Below are 22662 nucleotides of genomic sequence, written 5' to 3' on the forward strand. Positions count from 1 at the left end.
CTCTTAAAGTAATGAGTGTGTGTGTGTGTGTGTGTGTGTGTGGACCCGCTTATATCAAAACTGTCCACGTTGAGTTTCAACCCTCAGGCTTTCCTTCTAAACACCACCTGATGTCTTTGCTGATTTCTCCTGGTGCCCTTTCCACTTACCGTGGTTGCACCATTCAGACGAATTTCCCGGCTTGCCTCCGTACAACCACAGGAGGGCAAAACCCCACATTTCTATTTCAGGAAGTGCCTTCAGGTTTAGAGTTATACAGTTTTCGCTTAAAGATATGTGCCGTAGTGGGTACTAGGGATTGAGCGCGCGCAGCAAGCATAATCCCCTGAACTGCATCTCCAACCCCTGTAATGGATTTTAATATTCAGGTTTCCCAGGGACAGTCCTTTGAAGACATTTGGGACAGGCGATTTTGTTGGAGCCTCTACTTGTATGTTCCGAGTGCTGGGGACCTCATTCCCTCTCAAGGCCAGTGATCCATTTGTGGAAAGCTCTAATCATTATTTATTTCTTCGTATAAAAGCTTAAGCCTCTAGTCCTATAAAAAGGTGAGAGGTGGCGCATGCCTTTAATCCCAGCACTGTGGAGGCAGAGGCAGGAGGATCTCTGTGAGTTCGAGGCCAGCCTGGTCTACAAGAACTAGTTCCAGGACAGGCTCCAAAGCTACAGAGAAACCCTGTCTCAGAGGCAGGTGGTTTTCTGTGAGTTTGAAGCCAGCCTGGTCTACAAGAACTAGTTCCAGGATGGACTCCAAAGCTGCAGAGAAACAGCAGCTTGGAAAACTAAGAAAAAAAATGGTGAGTTTGACCCTGGAAATACCCAAAAGTCATTCACTACTTTGGTAGTCTTACAAAGTATGCAGGGTGAGGGTGAGGGTTCTGTTCTGCTCAGCAGAGTGAAATCCCATCTCAAAATAAACCAAGCATGGTGAGATCATGCCTATAGTCATGACACTTGGAAGCTGGAGGTCGAAGGATCAAAGTCATCATTAGCTATATAGTGAGTTCATTATCTCACACAACAACAAAACAAAACAGAAACTAAACCAAACCAAATCAAGAAAAGGGTTGGCAAGATGGCTCAGTATGTAAAGATGCTTGCTGCCAAATCGGACTACCTAAATTCCATCCCTGGAGAGTTCATGGCGGAAAGAGAGAATCAACTCTCACATGTTGTATTCTGACTTCCAGAAGTGTGCCGGGGCAAATGTACACACCCCCCCCACACACACACACCACTACTAATAAATGATTTTTCTTTAAAAGACCCTTTTCTAAAGCAAGTGATACTGGGCACGGTCTTTGAGCCCGTAGGTCCTGATTATTTTGTGACTCTGGGTTCTCCTAGAACTTCTGTTTGTTGACTCAGGCCACCTTCTACTGTGGTGGAAGGGACTGGTGTCCCCTCTGGGGCTGCATTATCTGCAATGGTCTGCAGTGGGGGTGGGCGGGGAGGGCCCCTTGCTGCAGAGCCTTACCTCTCTTTAAAGTCATCGGCACCGGCTTGCAGCGTCTCCATCTGCAGCATGAGTCGCGCATTTTCCAAGACAGCCTCTCCCACCTGGAACAGAGAAGAGGGAGGTTTGGAGGGGCTGGTGTGGGGCACAGAGCTCTGGAGAACTCGCTGAGCTTCACAAAAGCTGGCCTTTTCAGGATGAGTCTCCCTCTCTGAAGACAAGGAGGAGGAGATAAGAAGGCGTAGATCTGGGCGTCCTTTAGAGTGAGATTTAGAGTAAGATTTTCAGGATAAAATGGTGAACTCAAAAGCAGATGAGTTCACAGCCTCTGCCACAGTCTGGAGCTCTCAATTCATCCTGGAAAATGCTCTGGCTCCTTCAGTGAAGTCTCACTGGCTTTGTATAACAGGTGTGTGTGTATGTGTGTGTTTGTGTATGTATGTGCGCATGCATGCGTATATATGGGTTCAAAGCTATTTTTAGGAATGGTTGTTAATGGGGCTGGAGCAATAGCACTGCAATTAAGGGCATTGGCTGCTCCTCCAGAGTCTGATTTCTAGCACCCACATAGTGGCTAACAATGGTCTGACATTTTCTGGCCTCTGTGAGCACCAGACAGGCATGCGGTACCCACACATATATGCAGGTAAAACACCTACACACCCCCAAATTAATAAAAACAAATGAAAATAATATGCACTTATTTTTGAGACAGGATTTTACTGTGTAGTGCAGGCTGGCCTCAAGTTCATCATCTCCATCCCACTAGTCCTGGGACTACAGTCATGTCCCACCACACCTAGCCAAGAGTTTCTCATTTTTACCTGGCAATGGTTGCATATTTATAGAGGTTTTAATATATGCTTTACACTGCGGCGTGATTATATCAAGCTAATTAGCATGCTCAGCATCGCTGATCATCACGGGAATGCAAATTAAAACCGCAGCAAGATATCACTTCCTACCAGAAAGGGGCATACCATCGAGGCGGATGATAACAAGCTCTGGCAAGGGTGTGGAGCGACTGCGCATCGTTGAGGCAAGGTGAATTCACGCAGCCGCTATGGAAAGCAATGTGGAGGTTCCTCCAAAAGCAAATGAAACCATAACAGCAAACCTCGGGGAAACTAAAAATCAAAGTGACTACCCTACGGTTTAGCTAAATATATCCGACTGGGCTTATAGAGTTCATTTATACCCCCCTGTTTCTAGTTCTTTATTGAGTAGGAGGTGAAAGACAGGAATAAGGTCAGAAGATGAGAAATGCATGGCGAGGAGATGCTCTACTTTATTTATTTGTCTACTTTATTTACTTGCCAGTGTACTCAAGGGCCAGGCTCAGGAAGAGAAAATTCGGTCTTTGCTAGTGGGAAATTCAATGAAATGAAACTAAATTAGACGGTCATATTGGGACAAGGGAGCATAGGCATTGCTTCTCCCACAGCTGGAACTTGATGAACTGGAGAGGTGGGCTGGTATTTAAGAGTCTCGGTGGCTCTTCCAGAGGACCTGAGTTCTGTTTCCAGAAATCTAGTGTCTCACAGCTGCCTCTAACTCCAGCTCCAGGGTCTCTGACGCCCTCTTCTGTCCTCCTCGGGCACCTGAACCCACGCGGGGCATGCACACACACATAAACACATCAAAATCTTTAAAAAAGGATACTTTCTTTCCTTAGCCCACCTTCTCCCTCTGTTTTAAGATACCCCCCCCCCCAGAGTCGTATTGTTTATTGCTGTGTCTCTGAGGCCGGGCTGGGCTTATACATTTTTTTCCTTCAGTCCTGAAGATTGAACCCAGGGCCTTATGCATGTTAGGCAAATGCTCTACCACTATATATCTCCAGCTCGTTTGGTACATTTTATTTCAAAATAGGGTTCCCTAAGTTGTACAGGCTGTCTCTGAATTCATTCTGTAGCCCAAGAAGGCCTTGATGTTGCAGCTCTCCTGCCTCCGCATCCCGAGTAGCCTGGATCACAGGTCTTTGCCAGTAGGCTGACTTTTAATTTTGTGAGACAGGGGCCACAAAAGCACGCAGTCCAGACTGGCCTGGAACTCCCCAGGAGACCAGGCTGGCACTGAACTTTCTGCAATCCCCTAGCCTCTGCCTGAGTGCTGGCCTTACAGGCATGTACCACCATGTCCAGGCTGGCTGACATGCTTAAAAACTTGTTGAATGAGTGCGTGAGCAAATGAATGATGTGACCGCGGGTGACAGTTCTCAGCCATCCCCTGGCTCTGATGCGAAGGAAGTTTCCAAACGGTCCTGGGATTTTTTTCATCTTGGTTATTGGGTTCGAGCTGTGTCATCAGGCTCAGTGGCAAGCATTTGTGTGCACCGAGCAGCTCACTGGCTCCTCTGTCTTGACACTAGGTCTCACAGTGCTGCCTAGGCTTGTCTTGAACTCACTGTACAGCTCAAACAGACCTTGAACTTTTAATTTTGCCTTATTTAGTGTTTCTAAGGTTTGCATATGGAGCCTAGACAACTGACAATAAGAAGTCTTAAATAGGTTTCTTGAATTTTTTGTATAATAAAGTTTATTTATTTATTTTGGTTTTTCGAGACAGGGTTTCTCTGTAGCTACGGAGCCTGTCCTGGAACTAGTTCTTGTAGACCAGGCTGGCCTCGAACTCACAAAGATCTGCCTGTCTCTGCCTCCCGAGTGCTGGGATTAAAGGCATATGCCACCACCGCCCGGCAATAAAGTTTATTTAAAAAGGAAGAAGAAAAAGTCAAAGAAGCAAGTCAAGTATGTGTGTGTATTTGTGTGTGTCAATATGTGCATGTGTGAATTGTGTGTGTGTATTTGAGTGTGTGCATGTGTGTGTATATTTATATGTGTGTTTATGCTTGTGTGTGTATGTGTGTGTGCATGAGTGTGTGCATGCGTGTGTAGAGGGCGGGATACAGTTCTGCAAAAGCAGAAAGAAGGTGGAACCGTGACCACTTCAAGTCTTCCCAGACAAACCTGTCACTTGGCTTCGGGTAGATAAACTTGTGACCCCCAAAGCTTTACTTTGCTACAACACTATGGGGCATGTGGCTTTGTGACATTTCCCATCTATTACAAATTCCTGATACTAATTAATATAAAGATGCTCAAGGCCATGCCCAAAGACACCAGGTAGACAGACATCTCAGAGGTGAGACAAGAAGGCTGGTGACCTTGTTTCTGGTCCTTGGTGGCCTTTGAGTTTTCATTCTGGGCTGAGAACAGGAGTAATTTGGATGCTGCCTGCTGGCTGATATGGTAACTATACCCAAATGTCTATCCTTGGAGGCTGTGTGGGCCCAGGGCTGCAGGAGTCTGGAGGCCTTCCTGCTTTTTGCTGTTGTTTAGTAACAATCAAGGGTTTATTCTACCCTCAAGTGGAGGCTAATTATAGGCTGGGCTTGCCAAAGTACAGCCTGCTGGCCCTGCTTTCCCACTGCCTTCCCAGACAGAGATCCTAAAATAAACTAAGTCTCCACTCTCACCACAGAGGGCCCTGCAGTATCCATCACAGACTTCCCAACCTCATCTCTGGGGTTGGGGGTTCCTTAGCCTCCCCAGCTTGGGGGAAAAAATGAAAGGCCAGTTATGTGGTATGAGGAGAACTGGAGCCTTTGCTGGGGTTTTGTACAGATTTAACCTCGTATGGTGGCCCAGAGGGGTCCTGAACAAAGGCAAAACATGGAGCCTGTAAGGGAAAACCTTAAGAAAACCCTCCCAGAGCTGAAGAAGGAAAACAAGGGGGAAGGGAAGCTGTGTTTGTTGACTGCTTAAGTGTGCGCCCCACAATGTGCCTGAGCTGGCTTTTCCTGACTGTGAGAACGAAGCAATAAATATTTCAGAAGTTCTGGGAGGTAGTTGTTAAACACGCCATCACGAAAAGCTAAATTATGTGAGCTTACACTTGAGTAATTTAAAAACAAAGGCAACACATACTCAGACTAAAAAAGCAGCAGCCCCCGCCAATGTTATACTGAATGCTACATCTGACTTTGACTGGGTCTGGATGGTGGAAATGCTGCATTGTGTAGCCCAAATCTCTTTCCAGCCCTGCATTCACTGAGATGCTGATAGCTTGATACTGTCAAGGTCAGGGTATTTACACCAGGGGAATTGGCAAAACACTATAAACCCCAGGATTTACTTGTGGGGCGACAATTGTTCACAATGACGATGCCCCACCTTGACATCAATACTGAATACTCCCAACTTTATTAAATGCTTGTGGCACCCATTTAAAGCTCTTAACACATTTAATTCACCAATGAGAAAAATAGTGCTCAGAGAGTTGAAGCTGACCGAAATCACATAGCTGGAACATAGCAGAGTCAGAATGCCACCCCAGGTCAGCATGACTCAAAAGTGTGTGTATGTGTGTGTGCATGTGCTTGTGTGCGTGTGTGTGCATGTGTGTGTGTGTGTGTGTATGTGTGTTATATGCTAACAGACTTATCAGAATTTAGAGATCCTTGTAGACAGTTTTCTTTCTCGTTCTTGCCTTGCAGACAGCCAGGACATCTGGTTCCTTTTTGGGTTGCATCATGAAGATAAAGAGGTCTCTTTTCCCACAGAGTCTGAGATCGCTAGGCCAACCCCACCGACTCTATCATCTTATTTCACCCCCCCACCCCACCCTGCCTCCAGCCTTCCTTCCAGATCTCCACGAGTGGATAAGGTCTGGGGGAAGAGCTACGGACCCAGGGAACTTGTCTGCCGAGTATTTCCTCTGGAGAAGAAAGAGCATTTCTATTTTAAGCGACGAGAGATGTACATTAATTATTTGGTCCTCACTGATTTATGCCTGAAGAGGATGCAAATTAGCATTGCCTCTCTGATTGACTTTCTTTCTAGGGGGAAGGCAATGACAATACCAAATATTACGATGTACACCCATTGGCAGATGCTGTGTAGACAAGCAGAGCTACCCATGAATGACCCTGGAGCCATGTGGCCCTGCATTCTAGGGAGAAACTAGAAATGAATGAATAGTGGTCCTCAGAAGTGACATTGAAAGGGAGGCTGGCAGTTTGCTACAGGGAGTGCTGGGAGGGCCACCAATGGGGCATCCTGTTCTCATACTCTCCCTCTGACCTGAAATGGCACGATCACAGCTATGTTTGAATTCTAGGTCCCTTGCTAAGAGACTGCATGTGATGATTTGAATATATAACATCCCTGGCAGACTTAAGTGTTATAGCCTTGTTATAGCTGGTGGCTCTATTTTGGAAGGTATTAGAAATTTAAGGAGGTTGGAGCCTAGTTAGAGGACGTAGTTCTCAGGGGCATACTCTTGGTGCTGTATCTTACCCTTGTCTTTCCCTTCCATCATTATGTTCTACCTTATGACAGCCCAGAGACCATGAAGCTGACTGAGTGGACCAGAAGTCCTCAAACTCTGTCCCCCAAAGAATCATTTCTTCCATTTAAGTTGTTTATTCAGGTATTTCGTTACAGCAACTCAAGCCTGACTAAGCCGCCCAATCAGAGCTCAGTGTGACTGATTGTGGGATTGGTAGTCCCGAGGGAAAGGGACTCAGGACCTGTAAGTACTGATAGAGGGAGAAACAAGAGATCCTTTCAGAGGGGACATCATGGGTGAGTTCCAGGGATGGGCAGTGAGAGACTGTGGTGGGTTATGGAGTAAGGCTGAGGGGCCCATTGAGGCAGAATGGAGGAAGCAGGGACGGCTGTTGAGGGAGCAATGACCATCAGAGGGGTTTTCCCTCTGCCTCTCCTCATGGAGATGTCCTTAGGGTACCCTTATCCAGGGGTTCTTTAAACGTGATCCTCAGCATCCCTTAGAGCGCAGGGAAAGTCAAATGAATACACCCTACCTCAAGGTCAGACTCAGGATCTCTGAGACTGGCTCACCAACAGTCTCAGATGTTTTAACCATCCACCTCTCCCTCGTGTGTTGAACAAATGCTCTGTACAGAGAGGCATCACGGCCATCGTATAATGACTACCATTCATGGTCTGCCCAGTCTGTGCCAGGCAGCTTGCCGGACAGGGGCTTCCATGTGCGTGCACGCTTGCGCGTGCGCACACACACAACTTTAAGAATCAGTGTTTTGTAGAGCATTGCCTCCCGCAAACCCTTGCTCTTGTTCACATGGTTGCCTGGGGCACCTGGGATATCTCATAGCCCTGGCTGTCTAGTAAATCATACTCTAATGTTTATTTTATACACAGCTTTCCCATATAGCTTTATTCTTGCTTTTGTATCTTCTGCATATGATTATTGGTTACCCGACAGCAGGTTCTGTGCATGTTGTTGGAGAACGAGCAGCTACTATAGGAGATGAGGTTTAAAAGGTAAGCAAAGGCCACCTATGGAAGGAGGCCCGCAGAGACAAAGGAAGGGCTTGGAATTTCCTGGGAAGTCATAGGAAGATTTTGAGCATGGTATTGATGCAATCTGGGAAGGGAAGATTACAGGAGCTAGAGAGGATGTGGAGGACCGGAGGAGGCTCTTGTGCTTGTGTAAGTGATTTTTCTTCCTAGTGACGAATGATGGTGGCATCCATAAGGTTGGTTGTGGGGGCTGAGGAGAAGAGTGGACATGGTAGACACTTCTTCATGATGGAGTAGTCTTTTTAGACTGAGTTACTGAAAGCCTGGGGTGAATGTCACTAACACTGCTCCTCTTCCCCATCATCAATGTGTTTGAACCACTCCACCCCCTACTCAGTATGCATAGCCTGTAGTTGATGACACCCTCTCACTCATATGGTGTAGGAGGTCCTTCTGTCTATGTGTTGCTTTCATTGGTTAATAAAGAACTGCTTTGGGCCTATAGCAGAGCTATAGGGGAACAGAGCTCGGCGGGGAAAACTAAACAGAATGCTGGGAAGAAGAGACAGAGAGAGAAGCCATGGATCCTCTGCCTGAGACAGATGCCCATTAGAATCTTGCCAGTAAGCCGCAGCCATGTGGCAATACACAGATTAATGGAGATGGGTCAAATTAAGATGTAAGAGTTAGCCAATAAGAAGTTAGAGCTAACGAATGGGCTAAGCAGTGATTTAATTAATACAGTTTCTGTGTGGTTATTTTGGTTCTGGGCAGCCGGGACAAACAAGCGGCCTCCTCCTACACTCATATACCTAGCTCTTCTTCTCATCATAGAGCAGATAACACTGAGATCTGGGTTCCTCCTCCACAGTAAGACTTCCTCCCTGGGTCAGTTATAAGAACTAAGTGACTCAATGTGTGGAGAACACTCAGCAACCAGCCGGGCACGGGCGGGGGGGGAGTATTCCACACCTGGTGGCCATTATTATCATTGTCATTTGTCTTTTGTACAAAGCAACTGTTCAGTGAGTGTTGGATGAATTAGACTGGTGTGTGCATTCAGCCATTGCTTCCACTCCATCTGTTCTTCTAAGCCCCTCCTCCCCTCCCCCCTTTTCTGTGCTGGGGATTGAACCCAGGGTCTCATGCATGCTAGGCATTCGCTCTACTGCTGAGCTACACCCTGGGCCCTTACTTGTGTCTTTTTTTGAGTGCACAGGCAATTGAATGAAGACTTCCATCTAGTGGCTTGATATATTTTTTTCTTACAGTTTCTCCTGTCTATGGCCCTTGGAAAAACCCTAGTCTTGCTCAGTCTCATGTTCTGAGTGTTATTTCTTCCTGTTGTTCCTATGCTGGGGACATAGTTATTGAAATAAATGGGGCTGCTGGTGGTAGGTGAGGGACTGAACCATGACTGTGTTTCTTAAAAAGACAAAGACAAGCAGCATTTAAAAACAGGTCCTTATATGAGCCCAATAGTGCCATTAATACTTTATTTAGAGTTAAAGACATTGGCGTCCCAGCAGCTAGAATTGCAGGCTTAAGGAGGAGCTGGGCAAGAATGGACTCCTGGGAAATTAACTCAGTTGCCACGGTGATGTGAGATTCCCTTTGAAACATCTTCACTTTGATTTGACTTCAGGTAAGGGTGGATGGATGCTCAGCATAACTTGATTCTAACAACAAATGGACAAGAAGTCAAAGTCTGTCCCTAGCACCCCAGTCACCCTTCTCTTCCATCACGTTGAAGACAGCCATCTCGCCAAGCCCCCTCTTACACGTGTCACCAGGGACGTGCTTTTGTTCCTTGACTTCTATGACACCATTCTCCTCCCCTTCCTACCACGCTGATTAATTTCCCCTTATCAGAGCTCTAAAGGTAGCCAGTTCTCAGAGTTGGGTCTGGGGCTTCTCATTTGTAAGTGATCTCATCCATCCACAGGGATTTACATGATATGAAATTGTGTGTACTACTGGTGTTCACATTTATTTTATTTATTTATTTTATTTTACTTTTGAGATAGGATCTCACTATATAGAGCAGGCTGGTCTCAGAGAGATTCACCTGCCTCTGCCCCTTGAGTACTGGGATTAAAGGTGACATCACCATGTCTGGCTGACTTCCATACTTATATCTTTAGTTCTAAAATTCCCCTTCAAGTCCAGCCATGCACACCCACTTTCTCCTTGTGTGGCAGTTGTACAGACATCTCAAACCTAACATCTCATCTCCCACATCTAATCCAACATTGAGTTTGGTCTATTCTACCTCTGTGCTGCCTCTCAGGCCCAGCTGTCTGTCTCTGTCTGTCCCCATGTCCACTGTGCACATCACTATCATGCCACCCTAGGTGATCTTACCCAGTGTTTGCTTCTTCAACATACTTTTATTTTGATGGTGGGGGGTTGGCAATTGGGACCTGACACAGGCAAGTTGTCTAGCACTGAGCTATACCTTAAACTTTTTTCCAGTGTAGTCTTCATTCTGCTTTCAGGGTGCTCTTAAAACCCCCCAAATGAGATCATGACACCCTAACTTGACTGAATCAAATTCCTCAGAGGTGCCTCTTGTACTAATGTCCTGGTTAGGGTTTCTATTGCTGTGATGAAATACCATGACCAAAAGCAACATGGGGGAACAGGGTTTGTTTTACTCCCAGTCCCATATAAGAGCACATCACCGAAAGCAGTGAGGGCAGGAACTCAAGCAGGGCAGGAACCTGGAGGCAGGATGTCATGGAGGGGTGCTGCTTACTGGCTTGCTCACATGGCTTGCTTAGTCTGCTTTCTTTTAGAACTCAGGACCACCAGCCCAAGGGAGGCCTTTCTTCTGGGCCCATCCACATCAACCACTAAATAAGGAAATGCCCTACCGGCTTTCCTACAGCCCAATATTATGGAGGTGTTTTCTCAAGGCTCCTTCTTCTCCAACAACTAGCTTGTGTCAAGTTGAAATAACCTAACGAGGACAACTCCGAATAAAGATTGAGTCTAAAACAGTGGCTGTCAACGCCCTACATGCTCGTCTGTGTTCTAGTTCTTCACAGGTTCAGTCACTCTGGGGTCTGGTTGTTCTGGCTCACACTGGTCTGTCTTTCTGGCTCACACTGGTCTGTCTTTCTGGCTCACACTGGTCTGTCTTTCTGGATCACACTGGACTGCCTTACTGCCTCTGCCTAGAAGTCTCCTCATTCTGAGAGTTCACCTCGGATAGAACATTCTCTTCTCTGCTCATCTCTGCCTAGCTGGTTTTCTCCAAATCATTTACTATGGATTGTGATGACTACCAAGGTTTTGTTTAGAGATAAAATCTTACTAAATAGCCCAGGCTGTCCTAGAACACGCATGCTCCCTACCTCAGCTGGCAGAATGCTGGGATTACAGGTGTGCTCTTACTAGTTCTTGCTTGGTGATTGACTAAGGAAAGCCCCATTATGGCTGCGTGGGGCCTGGTATAGTAGATATAAGCTGAATTGACAAGCTGCCATACTCTTTTGTGGAGAATCAAAAGTGGGTAAGACTTGCTTCCTAGACCCCGGAACGTTAGAGACACCACTTGAGTCCAACCTGCGAATCACTCTCGTCATTTTCTCATTTGAATAGCTCCAAAGAAATCTGGTTTGAGCGCTGTCAAATCTCAATGGCCTTGGGGACTTTGACCTTGGGGACTCTGTTGGGTAGCCAGCTGAACCCCCTCTTACTGCTCATTTCCGCTTTCCAGCCTCTGCCCCCTTCCACTTGACCAGTGGTTCTCAACCTTCCTAATGCCGTGACCCTTCAATACAGTTCCTCATGAGGTGGTGACCTCCAACCATAAAATTGTCTTTGTTTCCACTTCATAACTGCAATTTTGAATCATAATGTAAACATCTGATATGCAGGACATGCGGCCCCTGTGAAAGTCATAGGTGACCCACAGGTTGGAAAACCCTACCCTATTCTGAGGTGTGCCCCCATAAACCCTCTCTCTTCAGCTTGCCGCCCAAGGCCCCTTATAACCTGACCTTGCTTATCTCTAGCTTTATCTCTTATCAGGGGCTGAACTACTTTTTGGCTAGCTCATCTAGATTCCAGCTCTGGCCTCATTCTACCCTTAGCGATGCCATGAGAAAGCCTTACCCAGCCCTGCCTCCATACTTCCTTTTGCTAGGTGAGCTCCTATTCATCCCTCAAAACCCAGTCCAGGCTGCCCTGGGCATCTCCTCAGTGGTCATGTTGTCTTGTATCCCCATCTTTTCCTGTCTTTTTTTTCCCCACTGGCCTTTGCGTCCCTCTACCAGTGACTGTCTCTCACTCTTGCTTCAGCATCCAGTTTAGTGCTGAGGTGACAGCCTTGGGCTTTCTCGCCTGGCTCTTTTGTTCTTACCAACAATGATTTTAAAAAGCAAACATACATATTATAGAAGATTTCAAATGTATAATGATACACTGATGTAGAGAGATCAGAATTATAACTTCCCACATGTGTTTCAACAGTTAAAATCCTATGTCTAATTAAAGACCGCTGCTTTCATCAAGCTCTGTCCCCACTTCAGAGGTCATTATGCACACCTTATCTGGAATATTCATCAACATTTCATTAATCTTTGTGTTTTCTTGTTCTTATAGTTCAGTTTTTAAAATTGTCAAGATACCACATACAGTCAGGTGGTACACACGCCATGGTACCCACATAGTGGAACACAGCTCTTGGGAGGCTAAGGCAGGAGGATCACAAGTTTATGGTCATACAGGGCTACAGTAATGAGGCCATGTCTTGGAACAAAGCAAAAATGAAGGAAAAATACCTGTAAAAACTTCCCTGACCTGTGGGTGCACTATACATGTGATTTTTAGAATCCAACAGCCCTAAAGACTGCATACAGTGGCATTCTCCTGCCTGAGTGCTTTTTCCCTGACACCCCATTCAGCAGATTCTGCTCTTCTTTGGTTTGATGCCAGTGCCATTCCCCCGTCTTTGTGGGTGTCATGATTTCCAGCCTCCGACATGGTGCTCTGACTTCCAGGCTGACTGTCTGGCTGTCACAGGCCACCTCCCTTCCTTTTTACGGGCTGTCTTGGTGATTATAAATAGCCCAATTTCTTGTTGTATCAACTACGGGACAGTTCCTTTCTCATATACTCTCTCCCTCTTATAAGCACAGATGTTTTATTTTCTAAGGTCAAAAGGCAGGACAAAAAAAAAAAAAAACGGTTTAATTACCAGACGGCTGTATTATGGATGCCGGCATGAAATAGAGTTCCTTTCTGCGGAGAATTACGATGTAGGCGCCCCTGGCTGTCAGACACTTTGGGCTGATGGCCAACTTGTTGTTTTACTTCCCAGCGGAGCATCCTCAGCCTGCAAAATGCTTCCAGCTAGCCGGTTATTTTTCATGGCGCTCCCTCTCCAGGGCAGGCCAGCAAAAGTCTATGCTCAGCCATCTGCCTTCCCACTGTGATTAAACCACTGTCCTAACACCAAATAGTGCTGCTTTTCTCTTCTCTTCTTATGAGGCAGGGCAGCTTTAGCACAGCAGTGCCAGGCGTATGCTAATCATTAATAAACATCTAGCCTATCGATGAGTAGGTGATACGCATCTAAAGAGTCAAGCACGTGAGACAGAGAGAAATCAGTCACACACACCAGACCAATGCCGAGGAGATCAGTGAGAGGGGCACATGAAGAAGACAGAGGCCACCCTAAAGGCTCTGGGAGGGAACCTGCGAGGCCAGTTCAGAGCCAACCGGCAGCGCTACACGCCAGCTGGGGATTCTGCTTGCGTACTGCCCACAGCAAGCCTCAACTTTGCTATCAGTGGTCAGATAATATATATTCAGGCTGCACAGGTCACATCCCGCCCCTCCTGGTGTGAAAGCAGTCAGAGATGATTAATAGACAGATGAAAAGGACTGCGTTTTAATAAAACCAGGGCTGGAGAAATGGCTCTGTGGGTAACGTGTAGCATGAAGATCTAGGTTTGGATCTTAGAACCTGTGTAAAACAGCTGGGCGTGGAGGCACACACCTGGAGCTCGCCTGCTAGTCAGCTTAGAACAGTGAGTTTCAGGTTCAAGGAGAGACCCTGTCTCAGAAAACAGGGCAGAGAGTCACCAAGGTAGATACTGTGATGGTCAAGTTGGCATGTTGCTTGACTGGGTTATAGTGCCTGGGTGTTTGGTTGATCATTATTCTGGATGTTTCTATGAGGGTAATTTTAGAAAAGATTAACAGTGTTTGGCATGGTGGTCCAGTCTTCTTATTCTAGCTGCTTTGTAGACTGAGACAGGAGGTTGCAAATTCAAGGCATGCCTGGACTATAGGATAAGTTCAAGACCAGCTTGGGGATTTTAGTGAGACCCTGTCTTAAAATAAAAAGTTAGAAGAGACTGGGGTTATAGCTCAGTAGCAGAATACCAGACTAACATGTACCAGGCCCCAGGTTCAATCTTGGCATCACCAAAGTACTGGTAGTAATGGTAATGATAACAATGACATACTCAGTAGTGTATTATTATTGTTATTATTATCATCATCATCTCAAGAAAGGGTTTCTCTGTGTAGCCTTGGATGTTCTGGAACTCTCTCTATAGCCAGGCTGGCCTCTAACTAAGAGATCCACCTGCCTCTCCCTCCTGAGTGCTGGGATTAAAGGCATGTGCCATCACTGCCTGATGGTTATTATATATTATATTATATATATTGCTTTCTGTAATGTGAATGAGCCCCTTCCAGTAGTGGTATGAATGGATAAAATAGATACCAGTAGTCCCTGGGAAAACTGGACCCTGTCAGCAGACATTCTATGGATTGAAACTGGACCCTGTCAGCAGACATTCTATGGATTGAACTGCAACTTTTTCCCTGCACAAAGGGGTTTCAATTATATCTAAAATCTTTGAGTTTTGCTTAAAATAAAGTGTATCATATTTAAATTAAGGGTTGACATGCTGAGCACTGGGTACTCTTTTTATATTGAAATATTTCATAATTAAGAAAAAAACGAAGTGACATTAAACAAAGTCAACTAGAAAAAAATTAACTGGTCCAGGGGTCAACACATTTGGGGTCTACTACAGAGATTCTCCCTGGAAAAGTGTGCTGGGACAGAGGTGGGAGCCACTGGGAGTGAATGGGTACAAAGGAGGACAGGTCCCCAGGGTAGCAGTCATGAGGTGGAGCACAGTTCGCTGCAGACCCGGGGAACAGTGGGTGAGGCAGCTGTAGACAGGCACAGGAGGCCATGGGGATGAGGACAGTCCACACTGCCCAGCTCTCCCAGAGGTCCTTTCTGTGTGCTTGGAAGCAGTTATTTTTAACTTTCCTCTGATGAGATTTATCTCCTAGGTGTTCACCCTTCTCAGATGGACTTGTGGTACTCAGGAATATGCAGGGCTCCAAGTTTCCGGGGCTCCTTTCTGATTTCAGTTGTGGCTCTCAGAGCAGATCCTTTGTGTGTGTACATGTCAGTGTCTGTATGTACCTACATGTACAAGGAGGGCAACCTTGGGTGTCGTTCCCCAGAAGCTCTCTATCTTTTTTTGTAGAGGTAGTGTCTTTTGTTGGGACCTGGAGCTCACCAGTTGGCCCAGGCTGCCTGGTCAGGAACCCTGTGCCTCCCTAGCTCTGGAATTGCAAGCATGCACTGGGGCCAGGCCAGGGAGGCGGCTCTGCAGGTCAAAGTGCTTGCCAAGGAAGCCTGAGGACCTGAGTTTGGTACTCATAAAAAAAGCCATCTGCAGCACCATGTCTGGTGACCATGCTGTTTTTGGTACCAATGATCAGATAAAAACTGTGATTCCACTCGTATTTCCACTCAGTGTCCAGGACAGGGTCTGCCTTCTACCGAGTGGGTTAAAAGGGATCCAGGGAGAGGCCCTTGTGTTTTGACCACACCTCCCATGTCCCTCCTGGCCTGTATCTGTCACATGCCCAGCACTGTGCTGACACATCGCAATGTGACTGGACCCGTGTGTGGATGTGTTGATTCATCATTCCTCCTGGACTCCAGGGCCCAGGGTAATAAGACTTTGACTCTTTAATATTTGAATTCTCATCGTGCCTGGTACGTGGCAGACTGCATTCAAAGCCTCAGAAATGAGCAGAATAAAAGGGAATCTGCGACAGCCCCATAGCAACTACTGTGATAAATGTCACACTGTCAGGCTCCTACAAGGAAGGGGGCAGGGCCAATGCATGCCACCATCGTGAAAGATTCTGTACTTAACTGTGACACTAATTACACACACAGGCTGAGAAGTGGTAGTCTAATCCACCCTGACAAAGCCTCCCTCCCTCCCGCTGTATTCCTGTAAGCTTCAGAAGGACCACGGCCATGATGGCAGCTGCAATTATCTCCTTCCTCTTCAGAGGGGGAGGTGCAGGTGGGATGAACCTGGGAAAGCATTTGAAGAATAGGATTCCGAACTTGGAGCTCTGCTTCTAAATTCAAGCTCTAGCCTAAACCCCAAGAGCAAGACAAAATGAAACTCAGAGAGTAAAGGGGTTTCTTCTGTCTCAAACAGCAACAGCAGACAACAGTGCTGGGCATATGGGCTACGCATTGTCTCAGCACAGATGGAGGTTTTACGGTTGATTTTGAATTCGTAAGAAATTGAGACCTGTCATGGAGATTCTGACATGATCGGATTGGCTGCAGTGTGGCATGGATTGTGCGGCTGGCCTCCCAAATCAAGGTGGCTCTAATAGAGAGATGATTTGAGGAATCCAGAACTTGACACCCAAGGGACATTTGCAAGGGCCTAAAGAGGCTCAGTTTGCACCTCAGCTCCTAGAGCAACCAGAAGGTGGCACCCCTTGCTAAGCGGCAACAACCAGGGACTCCTCCCTGCACCCCCCCACTCCGGCTCATGGAGGGCCTCCTTCAGCTCTGGGTTTGGCTCAGAGGCCACTCCGGGATTGCTGGCCACAAAGCGACACCAGGGGCCCATCCCTATGTGCCACTGTATAGATGCTATCTGTACTCCTTCCCCTATGGAATCTGCTGGGCAGACTGGAAATGCTATGCATGTTCATGGTTATTATTATTTAACATACACAAATGATGACACTGGTTACTCCAAGTTAATTTGAATTCTCATTATGTCCAGGAACTATAATAAAGGTTTGAAATAAAAATGTTAAGTCTCACAGCAACCCCGTGTAAGAATTCTATTTTCGTTTTACAGATCATAGCGTTGCATTCAGAGAGGCTGAGGTTATAGGTCACAAAGTCAGTCAATGGCAAAGCCAGAATGTGAGCTGCTGCCATGGATTGACTCATCTTCCTTCCTGCCTGACTTCCTCTTGATCTTCCCTTGCCTTCCCGTCGTCCTTCGGTCCTTTCCTGTTTTCTGGTATCGTGTCATCCTTGCAAAATGCAAGGAAGACCTTACCGCACTTCTGCTACTGGGGATTCTCAGTGCACTGAGCAGGCTGAGAATGCCTGCCATGGACTTGGCACACAAGGGAGGGTTTGCCAGGAGACCAGGGTTGGGATGGCCATTTGTTTATAGGAGGATGAGGACAGCTCATGAATATTCATTGCCACCTACATGCAGGCAGGCACAGCGCTAGGGCTGGCCAACCCAGGAATCCCAGCTGTGTATTGGTTTAATTTAATCTGGGTTTTTATGAACTCAGATCATATGTGGACTTGGCTTGCTCTCATTTAACCCATAGACAAGTTTATCCAGCAACATCTGAGACATACCCTGGCAGGTATGTGAGGTTAATTAAACAGGTGTTTCATCTCTTCTGGGGCACACAGGTCGCCGTCAGAATCTTAGGAATGAAAGGACTACATGGGCCAAGCATTCCCACCTGGCTAGCCACAGAGGCAGGTTTCAAAGCATTGAGGGGATGGGGGAAGGGTGCCTCTCTTTAACTCTTAGTTTTTGCCTGGGGCACAGGAGGCAGAATGGTCTGTCATGGGAGGCTTGGGAGGTCAGAGAATTCTGCCCTCTGATTTTACAGATGAACCTCTGAGTAAAAGGGATTTGTCTAATGGGCTCAAAGCCAGGGAGCAACCAGAGAGGTCAACGAAATTCATCCCTTCAGGCCCACGAAGAGGACCCTGTCATGTGTCTTCTAGGGTCATGAACTGGAATCTGACTTACTTCCTGAGACCTGGGGAGCTGGTCCCTCCACTTAAGAGCTGAAAAAAAGGGTTCAGAGAGGTGGTGTAAGTTGGCCCAGTCACACAGTAACTGTGTCCCCTGCATGATGAGCAGTTCTCTCCTGGGCAGTCTGCACCACAGCTGGCCCTAGGGAATTCCAAGCCCCACATGATTTGATAGAAGGCAGAATATCATTTCAAACGATAAAAGTTTAGATACAAAAATATTGGTAGTTGTGGACTTTTGAGGTGACATTTGGAGAACTAGAAGAGGATCTGAGAAGTCAGGAATATATGATAAAACAATAACAACAACAACAAAAAACAAAAAGCAACCAACAGAGGCCCGTTATGGCTCGCACTGTAGACTGCCCCAAGAGTCAATGAAATCCTAACCCCAGGACCGTTTCTGAGATACGGTCTTTGCAGATTTAGTAAGTGATGATGAGGTTATTGGGGCAGGGCTTGATCTTGAGTGATTTGTGACGTCCTTCACACCAAGGGAAATCTGCATATGGACATCCAGGGGATGAGGGCAGAGACCAAGTGATGCAGCAACCACAAGCCCAGAACTGTCATCCATTTCCTTCAGGGCTTGAGTCCCACCAATGTGCTTCATGAAGCAGCTGAGAGGCTCCGCCTTTTAAAGGCACAGCAGGGCTAAAAAAAAACCTCATCAGTCCTGGGCCTCCAGAGTCCTGGGAGATATATAGGACATTAGAGGCCTCAGGATGTTAGCTCTGTTGGTTTGGCCTTTTGTGCTGTAGCCAGGGAGATCAAGGAAGCCTGGTGTGGTGGATGTGAAGAAGTCAGACCACAGCTCTGCAGCCAGCAGCCAGAACTGGTTTCTCACTGGCCTGTGAATGCTCGCAGCCTGGCCATCATCAGATGTGGTATTCTGGGATGGTGGAGAGAGGCAGAGACCAGGGCCTGTGGTGGTTATATCAGAACAGAGGCAAGGATTTTCTTGAACACAGGTCTTAATAGGGTTGAGCAGTTGGTGTTTCTGCTGCCCTCTCCTCCGAGGTAAATATTAGTGTGGTTTCCAGTCACCAGGCAACCCCACCTTGACAGCAAGCCTTTACTTCCCCCCAACTGCCAGTTACTGGCCCTCCCAGGGTTCCTCCTTCAGACACATTAGGTGTCCCCAGAATGATTCTTTGTGGTGATAGTATGCTCATGGTCTTGTCCCTGAGAGAATATCCTCTGTCATCTTCGGTGGTTTTCAACAGGCTCGTGTCTCCTAGACTGAGAACCTCAGGGGGGCACCATCTAGGTTCCAACACCTGGTGTCACTCACACTACACTCAAAGAGCGCTTAGTCTCTGGATTGGCATGAAACTCAGTGTAAGGGGGAAGTAGAGGGCCAAGAGCCCACCCTGCAATCTCTGGAAACCCCCACAGCAGGTCTCTCCCTCCCATACAGGCCGCTGCCCACCTCCCACGGAACAGTGGCTTGGGGCAGTTGGAACCACACACCCCAGGGACCTGCTGAGTTCCAGTGAGATGAAGGTGTCCTGCCTCTAGTGCTGACTGCTCGGCACATTATTTTGTTCTGAGCCTGAACATCATTGCAAAAGAAAAAGATAGAATCCCAGGGGAGACCTCGCTATTCCCGGAAAGCAAAGCTATTAAACTTTCAAGCCAGTCTGGAGCTGACTGAAGGGCTGGAAGGTGCCCCAGCTTCCTGCATCCTAGCTACAGCTCTTAGTTCTGAGTTGTGGCTGTGCCTGCGGGAAGATCAAGCTACCGTTGGTGACATGGCCTTCTAGATGAAAAGAGGCGGAAAAGGAGAGCGGCGTAGACCCATCCCACAGGTTAAGCACCTCACAGTGGCCGGCGCTGCTCCATTTTAACAGGCAGAGGGTTTTCAAAGTAGACGGTGGGGTTCTAGAGAGGTCCCTCTGGATTTATAAATGAAGGCGCCAGGGAGCTTTAGCAATATCTTGTGGGGATTGGAGGCAAACAACCCCGAGTTAATCCTGCCCGTGACAGAAACTCATGGAGGAATGAATTTCTGTAGGCCTTGGTTTCTTTATAAATTAGGGGTCAGGATGCTGAGGTGGGAGGATCATGAGTTTGAGACTCCTATCTCAAGAAACCAAATATCATGATAAACCGAACAAAAGTACAGCTAGAGGCTATTGTCTGAATTGTGCCGCCTTGATCCACCATACCCTCCGAGCCAAACAACCGCCATGGTGGGGAGTTCAGCTGTGCTGCCTGCAAAAATCAGCCCAGGTGGGCTTGTCGAAGGGTGGGGAGGGTCATAGGACCCTCACCTGAGCATCCAGCTGCTCTCTACCGCCCGGTGTACGCAGCATTGCCCGGATTGCACGTGGTCTCGGGGAGGAGCCAGAGTATATAAGGAAGATTAGTGGCAGAGGCTCCGTCTAGGTGGCCTTGAAAAAGTCATCGTCTCTTCTGGGTAAAGCATCCACGTTCCAGTAAGTAACCCCTCATCTGGGCTCTTTAAGGGAGCCCGATAAACTCAATGGTTCTCCACAGTTGACTTTTGGGGTGTTAGAACGAGGGGTAGACATTCCTGGGAAGGAATTTTCTCAAGAGAAGTTCATCTCATCATGCGGATAAATAACCAAGGTTCTAGTAGGAGACATGCTTGATGCTCTGGTTTTCATAGCAAATTGAACAGTAAAAAATGTCACCTGCTAGTTAGCACTGCTCAGAGCTGCCCCTGAGGGGGCACTGTCTTGAGGGTGAGGGGAAGCTAACAAAGATGTCCTAAAGTTTAAGGGAGGGTGAAATTTAAGGTAGGGTGTGATACCTAGAAAGGTTCTGGCCTGGTGGGCCTGGCGGGAGGAACTGGGGAGGAGAGAGAAGGAGAGGGAGGACCCTGCCAGGGCTAGGCCAGTTAGTGTTCAGACAGTGGCTAATCTTCTGCCCAGCGTCTCCAGAGCCTGGCTCATGCCCCTTCTCACTACACTGCAGTGTCTCTGCCAGGACTGTCAATTATGCAATGGCCCCTGAAATAAATAGATACGTAAATAAATAAATTGTAAGTTGTTTTCCAACAGCCAGCCAGTATGAAACGGGGGGTGGGGGGGTCCTTGGCGGCTCTTCATTACCTCCCGCTGACAGCTGAAGCGACTCCTCGTTTCTGCTGAATAATGCATCTGTGGTAGCCAGGCTCGCTCGTTTAAAGCAGATAAATGAGTCTTTCTGTGCAGCTCCCCTGGCAGACAAGGATGAACGAGGTCTTATTTGCCTAAATGAAGTCCTCAGCTTCAGTGGCTCAACCTCAGGCCCCAGGGGGGCCGCTGGGGACCCCGTGCCACTTTCTGCCTGCCTCAGCCACTCTCTTTCAACCACCCATTTCTCCTTGGCTCTTGTGCCAGCTGCCTGGATTAAGTTTTAATTTGTTTTTTTTTTTTTCTGGAGAGTGCGGTCCATTAGCAGGCCCCTCCTACTGCTCTTGAATATGGATGTCCAGCTTCTGCTTCCAGAGAAGCCTGTTGGGATGGGGCTATTCTCCTCTGAGGACATAGCCATGGATAGTTCCTGATTCTGTGAGGCTTAGAGAACTTCCCTGCTTTGACTTGGAAGGATCTAGATTCCTAGGAAGCCATTGTATTTTATAAGATAAAACATTTTTTTCTTTTTCCTGGTGTTGGGGATTAAGATCAGGACCTTGCACACGCTAGGCAGGTGCTCTTCCTCTGAGCCGTCTTTCTCAGTCCTAAGGTTAATGTTCTCACAATAGTGAAGCGTATAGAGCTGAAAGAAAGCCCATTGCTGAGACAGGTAGGGGACCTCCATAACCCATAACCCAGGGGCAAAAGGCAAGTAAAATGTGGGCTCTTCACCCATTGTCCATTAAAAGCAAACTTCTCCTAGGGTTCACTGTAAAATGTTAGATTAGGCCACAGAATGTTCACAGATGTAAAGTTCCTATGTAAACAAGGCTAAAGCTCACGGAGTTCAAGATGTCCATGCCAACAAGCAAAGACAAGGGGAACTGGGCTGCAGAAAAGTCCCTACAAGGCACCTGATTTTATTTGCTCTTGGTTTGGGAGGTCATAGAGTTTGGGAGGTCACAGAGTTTGGGAGGCAACCATTGTCAGCTTCCCATTGGCTCCTTTATAGATAGCACCTCCAACATGGGGGCTAGATTAGTTGTCCACGTTCACATTCCTTCGAGAAACTTGAAGGCTGCCCTGCTGAAACCTGTCTGCTTGAGCCTAGAGTTAACTGGTAGATGGCGAAAGTAGATTGAAGTTTGGCAGTCCTCCCCTCCTAGGCTTGTTTATTGTGGTGAAGAGGGAATCCAGGCCTGTGCACGCCAGGCAAGTGATCTGCCTCTCGCTACCTATCTAGTCCCTTGGTGCTTTGAGGCTGGCTTCAAAGTCACAATCCTCCTGCCTCTACTCAGATTACAGGCTTGGGCCACCATGCCCTGCAAGTTATAGAGTATTTATAATATGTTTAAATATCTGCCACCCTCTTTATTTCCCTCTTGCTGTTTCTATTTTTTTTTTCTTTTCTGGATCTTTTAATATTTTTGTTTCTACAAATAACATTTATGGTCAACTTACCTAGCTAAAGGTTAAAGAAACTGAAATAAAAAATAGAATTTGCATTAAATTTATCAATTCTAATTTTTAATCTATTTTGCATTAACTTTATAAATTTGCATTAAATTTCTAAAATAACTCAGGGAAGCTGCTGTCTTTAAGTTACCAAATCTTAGCCGGGCGGTGGTGGCACACGCCTTTAATCCCAGCACTTGGGAGGCAGAGGCAGGCGGATCTCTGTGAGTTCGAGACCAGCCTGGTCTACAGAGCTAGTTCCAGGACAGACTC

The 22662-nt window shown here is 47.0% G+C and overlaps 1 protein-coding gene across 1 annotated transcript in view; it reads right to left on the reverse strand.

The window, feature by feature from the left end:
- Positions 1-22662, reverse strand: part of Bfsp2 (beaded filament structural protein 2) — a 57114-nt gene that overhangs the window by 29393 nt on the left and 5059 nt on the right. Inside the window, exon 2 of the mRNA XM_057768707.1 lies at positions 1478-1560. Within this exon, the coding sequence (XP_057624690.1) occupies positions 1478-1560 (83 nt within the window). The remainder of the gene's footprint in view (positions 1-1477; positions 1561-22662) is intronic.

This window comes from Chionomys nivalis, chromosome 4, assembly GCF_950005125.1.
Source record: "Chionomys nivalis chromosome 4, mChiNiv1.1, whole genome shotgun sequence".
Lineage (NCBI taxonomy): Eukaryota > Metazoa > Chordata > Mammalia > Rodentia > Cricetidae > Chionomys > Chionomys nivalis.